This window comes from Rousettus aegyptiacus, unplaced genomic scaffold (genome assembly GCF_014176215.1).
Source record: "Rousettus aegyptiacus isolate mRouAeg1 unplaced genomic scaffold, mRouAeg1.p scaffold_m13_p_3, whole genome shotgun sequence".
Classification (NCBI taxonomy): domain Eukaryota; kingdom Metazoa; phylum Chordata; class Mammalia; order Chiroptera; family Pteropodidae; genus Rousettus; species Rousettus aegyptiacus.
This window is the reverse complement of record NW_023416306.1, coordinates 59,788,353-59,807,181: the sequence shown is the minus strand read 5'-3', so window position 1 is coordinate 59,807,181 and position 18,829 is coordinate 59,788,353. Positions and strand designations below refer to the sequence as shown.

Sequence of the window (18,829 nt, the reverse complement as noted above, 5' to 3'; positions counted from 1 at the left end):
ACAATATCGCTCTTCCTTGCAGTGGTTGAAACAAAACAAAAAAGTTAGGATTAAACTTTCCTCTTCTTATACAAATTGGGCCCAAACAGAGGAAATAACAGAATGCAAGCACGATCAGGAAGCTATTCTTTTTTAGGTGGAGAAGGGTAATGATAGATGCTGAATTGAAGGTATAAAGTTAAACTCCACTCTAGATAAAAAATTTAATGAATTTGAGGGGAGGTGGATATCAGAGAATTTGCATAAACCATCCCAGTTGTTAGTCATTAACTCAGTCATTCAATAATAATTTGGAGGCTTAAAGTGTCACATTTACAGGCTTACTAATAGAACAGAAGAAAATCCCAAAAATCATTTAGTCCATTTGCAACTGTGGGCAAGGCTGATCTTGACTAATACTAGACGACTGGATAACTAACTACTCAGAAAAGTTGTTTCCTTGGCTCACAGTAGTGCAGGGGCAATCACCACATTGATGTCCCGACATGCTGGGGCCCATCACTTTCCTTCCACACTGCAGACTGGGTCACTTCATAGAAACATGAGTGAAAAATTCAAACATAAAGACAATGTTTTTTTTCCAAATCAGAAAATTCCTTCTTTTCTTCCTTATCCCAACCTCTAAATCTCCACAGAACTGGAGACAAATCTCATCATTTCACTATTATCTTCTCCAATAGAACAGCAGTCTTAATGCTGGGTAGACATTAAAATTATTTGGAGAACTTTTAAAAAATTATTGACATCAAGGCTCCACCTTTAGAGATTCTATTTTAACTGTTTTTCAGTGCAGCTACATATTGGTATTGTTTATTTTTTAAAGCTCTCCAGATGATTCGAAAGTAAAGCTAGGAAAAAGAACCACTGTTACAGAATATTACCTATTTACAGAACCAGAGGAAATAATCTTAGTTTTTAAAATATCTTGCAACTATAATCAGTAGAAAATACAATCAATAGAAACTTAATAATTTGGTAAATTCCCAAGAGCAGAAGCTTGTCCCCTGGGTTTTTTTATCCTTAATTATACTTAGCAACCTGTCTAACACATGTTTAATCAATATTTATTACATTAATGAATAAAAATTGAGGAGATTCAATCTTGGAAGATTTTATGTTTCTAAGAATTTATCTATTTTTTTATAGGTTATGCAATTTGTTGGCATATAATTGTTATAATAGATTTTTATGATCCTTCTAATTTCTGAGATGTCCACTGTAATGTCTCCTCCTACAGTTCTGATTTTATTTATTTGTATCTGTTCTCTTTTTTTTTAGTATAGCCAAGCATCTGTTATCTTTTCCCAAAAAACCCAGCTCTTAGTTTATTTTATTTTAAAAACTTATCTAATCTCTATTTGATTTATTTCTACTCTAATCTTTATTATTTCCTTCCTTCTGCTAACTGTGAGCTTAGTTTGTTTTTCTTTTTCTAGTTCAGACCAGTAACAAATAAGAAAATTGAAGCAATAGGCAAAAATTTCCCAACAAAGAAAGGCTAGGACCTAATGGCTTCACTGATGAATCCTATTAAACATTCAAAAAACAATACCAATCCTTAAACTTTTTTTAAAAAATGAGGAAACACTTGTAAACTACTTTTATGAGGATGGTATCACTCTGCTACTAAAGATAGACAAAGACACCAGAAGAAAATAAAATTATAGATCAATATCCCTAATAAACACAGATGCAGAAATATTCAATAAAATCCTAGCAAACTGAATTCAATGACACATTAAAAAGGATTATACAGCATGACAAAGTAGGATTTATTCCTGGGATGCAAGAATGATATAGCATATGCAAATCAGTCCATGTGATACACAATATTAACAAAATGAAGCATAAATACATGATCATCTGAGAAAAAGTATTTGAAAAAAATTCAACAACCATTTATGATTGAAAATAGGTATAAAAGGAACTTACTTCAGCACGTTAAAGGCCCTACATGAAAAGCCCACAGCGAACATCAAAATCAACAAGAACATTCCATTGTATGTATGTACCATAATTACTCAGCTATACGAAAAGATGAAATACTGCCATTTCTGACAACATAGTTGGATCTTGAGAATATCATGCTAAGTGAAATAAGTCAGATGGAAAAAGTTGAGAGCCATATGATTTCACTCCTATGTGAGATATAAAACTGAAAGTAACAAACAAACAAGACAAATAAACAAAAACTCATAGATGCAAACAATAGTATGGTGGTTACCAAAGGGAAAGGAGGTGGGGAGGTTAAAAAGGTAAAAGGAATCAAATATATTGTGATGAAACAAGAGTTGACTTTGCGTGGTGAACACATAATACAATATACAGATGATGCATTATAGAATCACACACTTGAAACCATATATGTTATTATTAACCAATGTCATCCCAATAAATTTTAAAAAAATTTTAATCAACGGGAAAAAACTGAAAACTTTTTCTCTAAGATCCCATATAAGCAAGGAGGGCTACTCTCACTATTTCCATTTAACATGCAGCAGGAGCCCTAGTCAGAGCAATCAGACAAGAAGAAAACAAAAACAAAAAACTGAAAGGTACTCAAATAAAAATAAAATGATCTCTGTAAATGACATGATCATATATGTAGAACATCAATATATAGACTCGACAAAAAAAACTGTTAGAATAAATTAATTCAATGAGTTGCAGAATACAAAATTAACATATAGAAATTGGTGACATTTCCATATACTAACAACAAACTATCTGAAAAGAAAATTAAGAAAGCATTTTTCCATTTACAACTACATCAAATAGAATAAAATACTCAGGAATAAACTTAACCAGTGAGATGAAAGACATACCCTGAAAACTATAAAACATTGATGAAGGAAATTAAAGAAGATACATAAATAGAAATATGTTAATGGATTCAAAGAATTAATATTGCTAAAAGTCCATACTCCCAAAGTGACCTACTGATTCATATGGAAGCCCAAACAGCCAAACCAATCCCGAGAATGAAGAATAAAGTTGGAAGCATTACACTTTCTAATTTTGAACTAAGTTACAAAGTTAGAGTAACAAAACAGTATGGTATTGCATAAAAACAGACATATAGACCAACGGAGCAGAATAGGGAGTCCAGAAATACATCTATACATGTAATGGTCAACTAATCTTTGACAAAGATGCCAAGAACTCACAATGGAGAAAGGATAGTTTCTCCAAAAAATAATGTCGGGAAAAATAAATATCCACATGCAGAAGAATGAAATTGGACCCTTATCTTACACCAAGTACAAAAATGAACTCAAGATGGATGAAAGATTAAATGTAAGACCATAAACTATAAAACTAGTAGGAAAAGAAAAGGAAAAAGGTTCTTGATATTGGTCTTGGCAATGATCTTTTTCATGACACTAAAAGCACAGGCAGCAAAAGCAAAAATAGACAAATGAAAGAAAAATAGGCAAAGGAAAAATCAACAGAGAGAAAAGACAACCTATGTAATGAGAGAAAATATTTGCAAACCATATATATCTGATAAGGGCTTAATCTCCAAAATATGTACGAAATTCTTACAACTCAACGGTAAAATAACAAATAACCCAATTAAAAAATAGGCGAGGGACCTGAATAAATGTTTCCAAAAAGATGGCATATAAAAGGTGCTCGACATCACTAATCATCAGGGAAATGTAAATCAAAACCACAAGGATCTCATGTTAGAATGGCGATTAGCAAAAAGACAAAAGATAAGTGTTGGTGAGGATGGAGAGAAAAGGGAACCCTGTTGGTGGAAACATAACTTGGTAAAGTCCTTATGAAAAATAGTATGGAGGTCCCGCCCTTAAAAAATATTAAAGATATAACTATTATATGATCCACCAACCCCACTTCTGGGTGTGTGTGTGTGTGTATGTGTGTGTGTGTGTGTGTGTGTGTATCTCAAAAAAAAATGAAATCTGGATCTCAACGACATATTTACACCCATGTGCACTGCAGCATTATTTATAATAACTAGGACACTGAAACAACCTAAATGTCCCTTGACGAATAAATGAATTAAAAAAGTGTATATACACACACAGACACACACACACAAAATGGAATATTATTTAGTCTCAACAAAGAAGGAAATCCTGTCATTTGTGACAACATAGAGGAATCTGGAGGACATTAGGGTAAGTGAAATAAGCCAGACACAAAAAATACAAACACTGCATGATCTCGCTTATATGTGGAATCTAAAACAGTCCAACTCATAGAAGCAGAGAGTAGAATGGTGGTTTGCCAAGGGCAGTGGAGAGGGAGGAAAGAGATATTGGTCAAAGGGTACAGTTTCAATTACAGAAGATGAATGAATTAGTTCTGGAGATCTAATACACAGCATGGCAAAAATAGTTAATAATATTATATACTTGAAATTTACAAAGAGGACAGATATAAATCTTCCCAAAACACACACACACACACACACACACACAGTAACTATGTAGAGGTGCAAACAATTATTTAGCTTCATTGTGGTGATCTTTTCACAATGTATACAGGTATCAAAATGTCAAGTTGTATACTTTAAACATATAGAATTTTTACATGTCAAAGATATCTCAATAAAATAATTAAACAACAACAACAACAAAATGAAAATTGTAGAGAAATAAAAAATTGAGAAGAGCTCCTGAATTAACCAAATAAGAAATTTTTAAATAAACAAACAAAACAGTCAAGAGTTACAGATTCTCAATATGGCTAGTAAAGATTATGGACATTAAACTCATTTCCAGCCATCTTTTATTCCAACAGGTTTATGGGATAAACCAGGCCATAAATTGATCCAAAACATTCGGTCATTGGTCTTAGTGGATTCTCCTCCTTGAAAGGAGATCACATTTTGGGAACAAAAATTCCACTAAGATACATGATTTAGAATATCAGAAGTCCTAGTAATACATTTAGACTAGGCTTTGACCCAAAAAGTAAAAGGAAGGCAACCGCAAACTCTCAAACATAAATCCCAAAATGTGAAATCTTTAACACAATGAAAGGACCAGCTCATACAAATGACATGAGTAGTTGGACCCACTCTGAACTTGTATATCTTTCTTTTAAACAAAAATTCAAACATTTCCAAGGAAAACAAGGAAGATAACATGCAATACTAGATGAAGAAAAACAGATAAATCTTGCTTTGGGGTTCACTTGAACTGAAGTTCTAAAACCACTTAAAACAAATCCCGTGAGCTTTAATTGGATGATATGATAGAGATGAGATGACTTGAAAAGAAAAAAAAATATTGGTTTAAGAAGGCAAATCTTAACATTAAAAATTTTCCTGTTGGTATTTATTATTATATGGTCTAGAAAATACTTGCTAACTAAGGTTTATATTAGTGTAAGTATCAGTATTTTTATGGGAGAAAAATTGTGTTTGCAATGAAAAAATCAGAGAAGTTAGCTTACTTTTCCTTAGCTCAATTATTATGAAATGAGAGGGTTAGAATGATCCTCTCCATTCCTGTGAGATAAGACTCCTTGGGGATATTTATTTTAATTGTTCTGTGTTTATTCTGACACCATTCTGGCAGCCATATCCCTTTGGAATAACACCATGATCTTCCTTTTTTAGGCACCTCCATAATGTGATGATTTTATCTCTTGTTTATCTAATAATTTTATTCAACTCAAAAAAATTTTATTCAATTCAAAATTTATTAACTTTTAAAATGTGTTTTCATCTTTTACAGGTATGCTGTTTTTTACTTTTTGGATATATATAAAGTTGACAAGCCCTTCATTTAATCCATTGAGATTTAACAAAATATTTGTAGCCTTAATGTCTTAATGCATCTATAATATTACTCTATAAATCCATACTATTAACTAGTCTGCAGATTAATTTAGCATTTCAGAAAGTAAGAAAGGTGATAAAAGACCTTTAAATGTTCTTCAGCCAGCAATGCAAAGGTTGGAATGACTTTTAAGAGCATCCAGTTATCTCGGATAAGCAGTAGTTTCCCCCTTTAATCTAGGTCTTGGCATAGACCGACTACAGTGGTCTATATGATGTTAAAACACAGTATTCTTAAGTGCCTTATGCATCTGGAAATCCTTATGGGCAAAGCTAAATTAACTGGCTGAAGACAAACCTGGAGTTCTCAGAGGCAGATCTGTAGTATCGAATTTAAAAAAATACACACACACACACACGCACACACGTGTGTGTGTGTGTGTGTGTGTGTGTATGTGTATGTGTGTATGTATATGCTTAAATAATTTAGGTTGAAGGACTGTTTCCACTAAACAACACACAATGCTAGGTCAACTAGACAAATAAATTGGCTAGAACTATTATTTTAGAGAATTTAGTGGGAAAGGTGAAGAACTGGAAAGAGAAGAAGTAGCTTTTCAAGGTAGTTGGTACCTTGTTTAAATTCACTTGAAATAAAATAAAGGACCATCATAAAGCACAAGTAGGTATAATATGTTTTCTAATTTTAAAAAAGTACACATTATATACCACTTAATGATATAGGATTAGCAACAGTTGTTACTCAATGGAATCTAAAATAATCTTACAGAAATTAGTAAATGTTGCAGAAAAATATTTATACAGTGCTTTCCTTTATGGCTCAAACCAGTGTTGCAGATAGAAGCAATTATCAATGCTCCAATATCAGAAACTGGGAAAATCAAGCACCACTTACTTTTTGTGAGCTTCAGAGAAAGGACAAGGAAAAAAGATCTGCTCAGTATCTCCCTGGGTCAGTGCTTCCAATTTTTTTTTATTTTTAATTCTCATCAAACGATCACTCAGGTAATCATCAAACAATCACTCAGGTAAGATGTTGTCTACTCAGAAGGTTAACCAAGCCTCCCTACAAACTCCCAGTCCATTGGGGGAACATAACTAACTCCAGAAGTTGAGTAGTTACTATCTGTTCCATGAAATCTGGGTATTTTAGCTCTCTTCACAGTTCTATCACGTTGGGAATAGAATTATTCTTAGCTGATAGACTTAAAAATATCACACCTAAATATGACTGAAGAAGGCATATGACCAAGGCTGAAGAAGTGGCCTGGCAGATTAATTCAGCAGGTGGAGGGAATTTACTTGGGCTGAATTTGAGTGCTTACCATTAGCTCACTACACACTTTCCAGTCACCTGCTGGGCCTCAAAGGAATGTGTTCATGATCTCTGATCCTTCTCAGGTGTATGAGGTGACTGAATTGAATTTAAATGCCTAAATCTGAAGTGCAGAGATAATAGAAAACCTATCGAGTTCCTTATCCATTATAAATGAATAAGAAAGTCATAAAAGGCCATCCATGGTAAAATTCAAAATTGGTCCCAATTCTTCAGCAGGATTATTTATCTGAGCCCAAGAGCAAATTTTAACACCATTCTTTAATAGAGCTTGTGTTGAGATGTCAGTTTATGCCAAGCTGTCCTCATTCAGGTTCTCTTGAAACAAATGGTACATAGGCCCACTCAGTCACTCAGTCTGTTCCCTTAATATTTCTTTATGTTTTTACTGGATTTGGAAATGTCGTGTGTTTGGAGGGGTTTCCTCATTTCTTTAAGTTCCTAAAGAATGGGTGGTCTAGCCCTCACCCATTTTTTTTGTTTCCTTTCCAGCTCTGTATATATTTATTGAATGTATTTTTTTTCAAAATTTGAAAGTCAAATAGAGACATGTATTCTATACATTTATAATTTTAGAATTTATATTCTATAGTTGTAATTCATTGTAAGTACATTACAATGGATATCTTCTATAGTATCATGATAAATTCTTAACAACTGGAGTCTTCATTTACCATGTGTAAAAATTGTATTTTTGAATTTCACATAACATCAATATTTGGCAAAATGCTAAATGACAGAATTTTATTTGTGATATTAATTTATTCCTTAAATTGCTTCACAGTCTCTCACTCAATAAAAGATTCTCACAATATAACATTCATATCACTGAGCCAATATGAAAGTTCTCATGCATTTCTTACTAGCTTTGTGAGACACATGTTTTGGCTCATCCCTAAAGAACATTCAAGCATGCTAACTTGAGAAAACTACATAAAAAGAACATTCCAAATTTGCACATTTTGGCTTTACTGATGTATATTTATTATCAGTTATGCCTCACAGTGCCATCACCATGTAGCATCATATAGCACAGATTTAGAACGCTTTTGATATTCAAGATTAAGAGAATAGGTGAATCATAAGGATGAAGGGTCTATTCTTTATTATAAGCTCAGGGGTCTATCTATCATCGCTGGTATTTAGCTTATTCTTGTAGATCTGCGCTTAAGATGGGTCTATTGTATACACTAGTTATACAATCCAATAGATCCAACTTCAATGCAGGTCTTAACTCCAGAATAGCTTAATACCAGAGCTGATCTGGATTCTTGCAAGATATGCCCTTTGGCTATCTTTCCCAGGCTATGCCATTTCCACTGAGACTTATCTGGAACCAAAACGGTTTGTAGTTATCAATGGATTCAATGAACAAACACCTATTGAGTTTCAAATATCCCTCAGACCCTGTGCAGGTTTGGGGGCTATAGAAATGAATAAGACTTAGACTCTGATTTTGAGAGATTCTCACTCTTACTAGAATAAATTGACATTTTCCTGAGCTATCTTACCACTTTCTGCTGTTTGTTTATGAAAAGTCTGGGAGAATCAGCACATGCATATTTCTTCCTTCTCCTGTTTCATGTTTTATAATATATAGTAATTTTGATCAACCCTCTTGTCACATATAACACTTTTTACTATCAAATAAAACCTTTCATTGAAAAATATTACCATGGTTCTTTATATTCTACAGTTTGGAGAAAAATCTAGTCATGAACCAGAAAGCTCAAGAAACAGTTATGAATTATTATTACTCTAAGTAAAAACTTTTGATTTTAACACTTTAGGCCTTTTCAATTTAGAAACCATTAACCACTCTCATTTCTACCTTCATCATCCCTCTCACTATTTATGCCCCAATTCCCATTGCATTTCTATTCTTCCAAATCTTCGATAGTCAAAACTCATCCTGCATTGAACTGAATGACCTCAGGGAACTTCTGGCCATTACAGCTAAGGCAGTGGGGATATACCATTCATTTGCAGAGGACTTGGTAATGCTGGAATCAAACATAAGCTTAATATGCTATTAATGTTAATATTTTTGCTATTATTATCATAATTGTTCAACAGTACAAAAAGTAAAATATATTATGAAGCTAAAGTTACTAGATCCATTTCTATTAATAAATTCTTCTAGTTCTAACATGAAAATACATAAAAATTTGCTTGGTAAATGAGAGAAATTCTATATTGCTTATCATATGAGTATATAAATACCTAGCTGAAGATGAACCAATTTAATTCTTTGTACCATCCTTTCATTACTTCATCCGGATTTGTGTGCAACAATATACTCTGCATAACTCCAACCACAAGAGTCTGCCTTGAACCTGCTACCTCTAGGCCTTACGAAAGCCCAGAAGCCCAGTTCTGGGTACTTACTTGCTGCTGAGACAGCGTCGTAGTGAGTAGGAGGCGCCTCCACCACAGGTGCGTGAACACTCACTCCACGGGCCCCAGGCATCCCACAGAATGTCCCTGTCCTCCTCAGAGCGTGTTGTCCTGGAGCTCTATAAGAAATGAGAGAATGGTCAGTATCATGTGCCCAGTGCACCCTGAAACATGCGTCTTAAAATGTGGGTGGTATGTACGTCTGTACATGGTGATCTTTCTGGGGATGAAAGCATACATTGGAGTCTTTCTAATTTAATAGCGTATATATGTTGGGGGAGAGGTATATTTGAGTTCAAGGACCCTGGGCCATAAATAAAGGGGGCGAGGGATTGTATTAATAGAGCAAATGGAAAAGGGGGCCAAAAATAGGAATCTGGGTTAGTGGAAGATAAATTGCAATGAAGTCACAATTTTGCCCAGAGTTCATGTACCTACTCTTCTTCTCGCTGTGAACAGAGACAAACTGCTTTTGGAGCTGTTCTGCTCTGAGGAGACTGACGTGTGCATACCAGCACTGCTTTCCCAAACAACATTTTATGCAATGGAGTTTTTTGTAATGAGGCAATGTTATTCCCAGTTTTCAGATTTGTTAATTAGAATAACTGCACAAAGTAACTTTAGTAGAGCACTGACTGACTTTAGACAGATATACATGCTTGTTATTGACAGGCTTCCTAGTGAAATCAGCATTTACCATAAGGGGAATCATTACATACAGGCCTCAATGTTGTACTTCACATTTCTTATACAGAAGAGTCAAAGATAAAATTTGTGCCACAGTAATAGAATAGGCTCTGGAGTTAGAAAGTGTCTGGTTTGGATATGGATTCTGCTTTTTACTATATGTCCTTCAGCAATTAACTTACCACCTCCTTTCATTTCAATCTCTCTCTATAAAATGAAGATATTATCACTATGTAATACACATGCACACACACACATGCACACAAACATGCACACAGGGTTAGCTAAATGAACTTAGCCTAGGACTAGTTCCAGAGTAAAGCACTAATAAATGTTGCCTATAATTACATTATTATAAGTTGAGAATATATATATATATATATATATATAAAATACATTTATGTATGTCTCCTGGGCTGTAATAATGAAATATCTGAGTGGCTTAAACAACAGAAATTAATTTTCTGATAGTTCTAGGGGATTAAATCTGAGAGGTTCTGGTGAGAGCTCTCCTCTCAGGTTAGAGATGGCTCCTTCTTACTGTGTGCTCACATGACCTCCGCCTTCTGTCAGCATGGAGAGTGAGCAAGCTTACTGGTGCCCTTATCTTCTGATAAGGGCACTAATCCCATCATGAGGGCCCCACCCTCATGATCTCATCTAAACCTAATTACCTTCCAAAGGCCCCATCTACAAATATATTGGGGGTTAGGGCTTCAGTATATGAGTGGGGAGGGGACAATTCAGTCTATAGCAACTGTTTTACAAGTAGCTAATGAAACTTGTGCCCAAATTATTTTACTGAATAGATCAAATGTGATATCCAAACATTAAAGGTGGTATCTTTTCATATCAATTAAAGATATTCATACGACAAATGTTAAAATTCCAAAACTATTTAGAAAATGTGCCTGTTAGCCAATATGACAATTTCATTTCCAGATTTCTCTCTGAAGAGAGTGCAGACAGTGTGGGATACTTGGAGAGCATGGGATAGGTAGCAACAGGAGGGTAATTTCTCACAAAGCATTGTGAAAACTTGAGAGGATATAAGTAAAGTGACCAGCATACAGCAGGCTCACAAATAATAGCTCTTATTATTATCATTTTTAAATTACTTTCTCTTGCCCTACAGAGTTGTATGCAGGGTTCTATCATCCAAGCAGGAGGGGCCCTGAAAAAGAAAAGAACATCTTCTTATCCCCGCAAAACTATTTGCGGTAACAAGGTTCTTTATAAATCAGTTGCTATGGGGCTCAGTTGTCAAATTGCTTCCTTCTTGGAATTTTTAAAACTGGTACAAGTTAAGTCAGAAACCTGGCCCCAGAGTGCTGTATCATGGATTGGCTAACTGGTACATGCTTTATTAAGATTCTTAAATCATTTGGAAGAACAATGGGATAGATAGTGGTTAAGAGCAAGGACTGCGGGCCTGCTCAGCCTGCGGTAATATACTGGTATCAGAGCCTCAGTTTTCTTATCACCAAATGGGGATAACAAAGATACCATATCATTATGAGGATTAAAATAGTATGTGAAAAGCGCATAAGGTGGAAACAACCCAAATGTCCACAAGTGGCTGAATGGATAAACAAAGTGTGGTATATAGGGTGATGGAATATTATTCATCCTTAAAAAGGAAAATCTGACATATGCTACGAAGTGGATAAATTTTGACAATATTATACAGAGTGAAACAGTCAGACACAAAGAACAAATATTGTATGATTCCGCTTATATGAGGTACCTAAAATAATCAAATTCATAAAGATATAAAGTAGAATGGTGGTTGCTGAGGAAAGAGGAAAGGGAAGATAAATAACAGTTTCAGTTTGAGAAGATGAAAATAATTTTGGAGATGGATGGTCCTGATGGTTGCAACGACAATGTGAACATACTTAATATCACTGAACTGTACACATAAAATAATTAAAATGATAACTTTTATATGTATTATAGCAAAGTAAAAATACATATGTACATTTAAAAACTCAGAGAGACTAATACTGTATAAGCATTTCTTGCCATCATTAGAAACATTATTATTTAACATTATGTATTATTAATCTCATTTATAAACATATATGTGCTCTGAAAAGTTTTAGGATATGCGCTGGGAGGGTACAAATGCCTTTTTTCTTTTTTCTTTTTCTTTTTTTTTCTGCTGAGCTCAGTTGAGACACTGAATTCTTAAGGTATCATCTCCTTGAAAACTCTGACTATCCCATAGCCAAACCTCCTAACCACTTGCCACTTTGCTCGGCCTGGTGCTGTGATTTGCCAGTAGTTTGAGGCTCCTATAAAATGTGTATAGAATGAGTAACAGAAACACATCAGTGACTGCAGATCTTGTCCTTTCTAAAGAACGTGTTTATTGATCTCAGAAGTCTTGTATTTAGGATTAACAAAATCAATCTCTAATCATGGCAATATAGGGTACCCTGTTTCCAGGACTTAATTAAATAGTGAGACAGAAAAAACTATTTACCATTGAAGTATACATACCGAGTCTCTTCTCCATACACCGAATAAGTTTGTTATTTAGATTTTAAAAAAGTTTATGGTGCATCTCCTGACTCCCTTTTTGTTTGCTCTGCATGATTGGAAGATGGTTCTTTGAGAGTACTTGTCTGATGTAGTGACTGTTTGTATGACAAATATACACTGTACAACGCAATTTCCCTCATGTTATTAAAATTAAATATGACAGAGATGAAAACCAACATCACAAATGCTAGCATTCACGAACAAGATGAGTCTACGGCCATGCCACCCTGAACAAGCCTGATCCCATCTGATCTCAGAAGCTAAGCAGGGTCAGGCCTGGTTAGTACTTGGATGGAAGACCATCTAGCAAGACCAGGTGGTGTAGGTGTTAAAAATAAATAAATAAGGGATTATAAGATGACAAGGTCCTTGCAATCTGTCAGGTCAACCAAGAATTGCCTTGCCTAAATAAATAAAAATAAATAAATAAATAATCAAATGAATAAGATGAATGATACAATCCAACTACAACTGAAAAAAAAAAAAATTCCACGTGTGGATTCACATGTGAACTCCATTTCTGTGTGAGATAAAAACACCAGACTGCCTAGTACTTGGGAGGCTGGTCTCTGGATAAGCTATGTAGGAAATGACATATAACTGAAATTTTGTTTTTCTAGAGAAGCAAATTGTTTCAAACTCTGCTAAAGTTGCTTGACATTTTTTACGTGCCTTGTCTGAAGAGACACTAAAATGGCTCTAAGGTGAGGTTTCACTGACTAAACATCTTACCTCATCATAAGTTATAAATTTTAGCACAACTAGACATATCAAGTACCCACATTTCTCTGAAAGATTGCATGCTAACCCAGAAGCGAGTCATGGACCTATTTCTCAAACTGGAACAAACAATTCATTTCAACTGAATCCAGATTTAATGTTAGAGAAAGTACAGTGATTTTCCTCCTCTTTAACTGCCCCAGATTTTTACATCTATAACCCAAAATGACATTTCGGTAATGTCTTTCAGGTCATTTAAGACCTAAAAGTATTTGCTTATTATAGTTTTTAAGAGGGCCTTCAATATAAACAACTTTTGTGCCTAGTCCTGGTGGGACTCACGGTTATTTCTCTTACTTTTGAATGTGCAGTCCTCTGAACTCCATAGTGGGATATATTTTTTTTAAGTATAAACTTTGAATTACATCCAGCAAGAGAAACTGAAAGAGGAAAGTAAGGAACAGATAATGAGTTGCCCCTAAGCAACAATGATTGCTTCTGAGATCAAAATTCTAAGTGTTTCTAATATATCCCAGACGATATTTCTCAATTTAATTTCTATCACATAAATGCAATATTTTAATCTCAGTATTTCAGAAACAAAGTCATAGATGCTATAAAAACACAGTGATCAAGAGATTTCATTTCTGACATCAATGCTGGACATTTCTGCGACAGTCTCAGGTGAAATGATGGTCTTTAGCTATTAATTGACCAAGAACTAAAAGCAATCATGAAATTCTGTGTATAAGCCAATGTTTCACCAGTAGATTTATCAGAAAAGATCGAAATGGCATCTGATATTGAACTTGAGGGAAAAGTCCATTATAAATCCCATTGCATGAAATATACAAGCATGCCTTGTTTTATTATGCTTCTCTTTATTGCACTTCACAGTTTTTTCTTTCTCTCTCTCGCTCTCTCTCTCTCTCTCTCTTTTAAATTGAAGGCAAGACCCTCCACCAACAAAAAGATTACGACTTGCTGTATTGCCATACCCACTTTATTGCGGTGGTCTGGAACCAAACCTGCAGTATCTCTGAGGTACACCTTTAGATTGTAGCCACAGATCAGTAAATGTCTCCTACGAATATTAGAAAAAGATTAGAAGAGCTTCTCTAAATCCAGTGACCTCAGAATGGTGTCATTTTCTTGCCATTACTGGCTTATCTAAATGTGGTTTTCATCTGATAGTTTTGTGGTTGATTTCAGAGCCAAATGCAGCAACCAAGTCTCAGGTGATCAGTTTTAAGCCTGACAGCTACAAGTAGTTAAATACTTTGAGTCATCACATGAAGCAATAGTTTCCAAGCATCTCACTGCCCAGTAGATACTTTACCTTAGAATGACCTCCCATATACCACTTTATTCAAAAACCTCTTACTGGAACCTGGACAGGTTATCAAGGAGTTATGAAAGATGTTGTAGGGTGAAGCACAAATTATCAATAAAAAGACTGGAGTCATATTTGCTCAGACACACACACACAAAGAGTACTTGGAAAACATTTTTTCCAAATGTAACACGAGGCCAAGCTATATAGAACTAAATGAAAAAGAAAGTGGGTGCTGAGGAAATGGATGATAGGGTTTTGCAAAATTGAAGTCATACAACAGATGAAGTTATATTATAAGCAAAGAGTTTTTCAGACATCAACAGATCCTCAAAAGTAGCAAAATGGGCTATGCTACGAGGCAAAGAACAATTCTTACTGTTTTAAGATCAGCAAGAAGGCACCTGAGTCTCTGGTTTTCCTCTCCTCCCAGACAGTATTTAGCTTAAGCCATCTGGAGCTGTGTATGTGACTGTACAAAATGGATATCACACACTTCTAAATTAAAAAGAGGGGTAAGTCCTCCAGTGATGAGAGAACCATTTTTTCCCGCAGTGTGCCCATGCAAAGTGGAGAAATCCATACACAGAAACATTCTGTGCATGGACCAAGCTTTGGAAATGAATCTGCAGATTCCATTCTTAGCTCCTCTACACACATCAGGTCTCTATAAATCTTATCTAATCCTTGGCTTCTTTAACAACTTGGAATACTGGTTCTGCTGCCAATTGTATGTGGTAGGGGTTATGATTCCCTGCTCCTGAGAGCTTACAGACATTAGGCAGTAACTGGGCTCTTGTAAAAGTCCATTAGCTTTTTGATGTACTTTCTTAAAGAGCAGAGTGTGTGGATACTGAGGCATGTGCCTTCCCAGATATTTGCTGCTGGCTTTGAGGAAATTCAGATCATCTGGTTCTTATCACAGCTGCACTGCTGGGGGATATGATGAACTGTCAGTGACACAGCACACAGTCTTTCAGAGGCCACTGCATGATGCCTGTCCCTTGCTACTGAGAAGAAAAGTCAATTCTGTAACAGGGTGTAAAAGCTATCTGGGCACAGAAGGACTTTCAGGTACCTGCCTTCCCTTCCCTTTCACTGCATCCCCCCCCCCCCACCCACCCACACACACACACACACACCATACTTCTTTCATATTCCTGTTAGGGCACCTAATTGCAACTAAGCCTGGAGAACCCAGGTGGTGAGGGGAAATTGCTGGGATTTACTAAGTACCTGTGTGTGAGGAAGTATGCCAGAATTTGTACAGATTATCATATTTAATATTCACAAAGAGCCACATCAAGTTAGAAAATGCTTTTCCGATTTAACAAATAAAAGAATTGCAACTTGGAGAGGTTGAACAATCTGCATCATGGTGCAGGAGAAAAAAGCACAGACTCTGGAGTCAAACAGACTTTACTGGACATGGTAAAGTCATAGTGAAGTCTTTTTGAGCCAGAGTTTCTGTAAAATGGGAACGTTGGTACTTCTCCCACTAGGGTGATTATGAAGATTAACTGAGATTACATATGTAAAGTACCTGGTATAGTTTCTGGCACGTTAGTGTTAATTATTTTCTCTCTCTACTTATGCCAAAAATACGTACACACACCCCACCTGTCACACAGCTAGTGCCTGGTGGAGCCAGGTTTTATACACATATCTGACAATCTTTTGTGTGGCCTAGCCTTCAAATTTTGACCTTCCTTTGCATTTTAAAAAGCATTTATCAGTACATAATTTTTTTTTATAGAACAAGAACCAATATTGTTGCTTTTCTCTTAAAAAATTATTTTGTCCTCAGAATTCTTACCCAATCTGGGAATAAAAACTTGAAGATGGAATTAAGACAGCTTCATAACTTTTTAGGAAACAAAAACCTGCCCCTGCTAGATGTCAAATGCTTCAGTAAGATTTTTGTTTTAGAACTATGATAACTTGATTTTTTTTGCGTTCTGTCCAAGGACAAGCCTGGGTTATAGTTCACCTAGGGAACTGCTGAGGAACCCCTGGGCATTCCGGAGAGCTCTGCCAGAACATAATTTCACAGCCAGTTGAATTAAAATCAATAATTGATAACATGAGCCAAAATTAGTATTCAAGAAATTTGTGACATATACATGTATACATATAAACACACATACATATGTGGGAGTTATATCTTATGGACTATAAATATATATATGTATAGTTTGGGAGATTTAGAGTTTTTATACTAGAAATAGCCTGTCAGTCTAGTTTTCCTTTTCCACTATAATAATTTGCTTTATAATAACAATAACAGCTGAATTCCTGAACCTAGGGGCTGCTCAACTAGAAGACTGAAACCAGTAATTCCACTTCTTTCACAAAGGAAAATTGGACAGTAGGAGAAGTGTATCCTGTAGAAACTCCAGTAATTTAAAAAAAATCATTTATTCCCATATTTGTGCTGACAGTCATCACCTTGTTGGCCCTTGCACTGGAGGAAGATCTCAAAGCCTTTATGCTATTTCACTTCAAGTGTGAAACTCAAGCTATTTTACCTGGAGTTCTAAAAATGAAGCTGCTCTTCTTGGTCACTGTTTTTTCTATACTTACAAAAAAAAAAAAAAATCTCCAGTGGAAAATAATACGTAGGCTGAGCACCAAGGAAAACAGTGAAGAATCACCTCCTGGGGCTTCCACACCCCTCCACTCCCCAAGCTGGCATGTTTGAAACACCCCCTCAAATGAAATTCCTTCTCTGCTCTTTTTGTGAATTCTTGACTTCCTGGTGAGCCAGTTAGAAGTGTCAGTTTCCGTTTCCATCTAATCTAACTCGAGCTCTGTCCAAACTGTGACTCCAATCAGCCATAGTTTCTGCAGCACTGGCAAATTTGCTGAAATGCATTTACAAAACATCTGCAGAACTAACGAAACATCTGAGGCTCTGGACAGCACATGTTGGGGATTGGAATCACGGAGAAAGAATTTCTGACAGGGAAAAGGCTCGCTCCGTGACTCACTGAGGAAATGGGGAGGTTAATAAATTCATATGGCTTTGAGTTTGATGAAGAAAAACCCAAATTATAATTGAAAATAGAAAAGTTGGAAGAAATGACTAGTTACCTTCATGCTGCTTAAGTCTGGCTTTGGCAGAACTTTCCTAACTCTTTGGTTGACTATGGTGCCACTGGAGTCACAAAGATTGTTGCCAAAATGGCCCTGAATGCAGCTCCATAAGGACCCTGGTGTCATTCAGTCTCCTTTCCCCTGTTCACGGCTGGCTGCTCTCTCTTCCAAGTGCCCTTCGGGTATTGTAGGGTGAATGTTTGCTAGGATTTGAAAATTAAAACCTCCCTGACTCAATATGATATTTTCTTTTACTTTTCAATGTTCTTTACTTTTGCTCACATTAAGTCCCTTTACCCAGAAAAAAGTAGAATGATAACCTCCTACTATCTCAATACTTTATCATTTGATGTTACCCCAATGCATTATCAATTTGTAAGATTTAGTACCGAAAAAAATGAAAATGAACACAGGACTTTATAGCTCTTCATGATTATCATTTTATGTAACAATTATCTTCCTAATAAATTTCAAACTCTGTGAGGGCAAGGGTGATGCTTTCTAGTTTTCAACTATCTTCAGTTACCATTGCTATAATTCCTATGTTTGTCGTTTAGAGGAAAATGAAGATATTTGGACAAATATTTAATAGATGGTGAAATGCTTTAGAAGTATGTTTTGTTTAAATCCTAGAGTACCTGTCATTTGTTCCTCAAAAACATACAGAGGGCATGGAAGAAACACAGGGCTGTGGTGGGGTGGAGAGAGCAAAAGAAGACAGGGAGAGAAAGATATGCTTAGTTACTTAAAATTTCCAAGTAGGTCCCTGTTCTAGGACTTCCTTCTTTTCTCCAGTTCTAATATGTATTACTACTCCTTCTCCCACATTACAGGATGGATGTTGTCAAGAACACTGCACCTGTAACTCAGATGCACATTTTAAAAAGCAATAGCTCTTTCAATTACCATCTTCAATGGATAATACTTCCCTCTA

At 35.5% G+C, this 18,829-nt stretch overlaps 1 protein-coding gene and 1 pseudogene across 3 annotated transcripts in view; one reads left to right on the top strand and one right to left on the bottom strand.

The window, feature by feature from the left end:
• ADAMTSL1 (ADAMTS like 1) overlaps positions 1 to 18,829 on the bottom strand; it is an 823,217-nt gene that overhangs the window by 345,673 nt on the left and 458,715 nt on the right. For all 3 annotated transcript variants that reach the window (XM_036217921.1, XM_036217923.1, XM_036217924.1), the window contains one exon: positions 9,504 to 9,631. In XM_036217921.1, coding sequence (XP_036073814.1) covers positions 9,504 to 9,631 — 128 coding nt within the window. The remainder of the gene's footprint in view (positions 1 to 9,503; positions 9,632 to 18,829) is intronic.
• Positions 12,956 to 13,074, top strand: LOC118601392 (annotated as a pseudogene).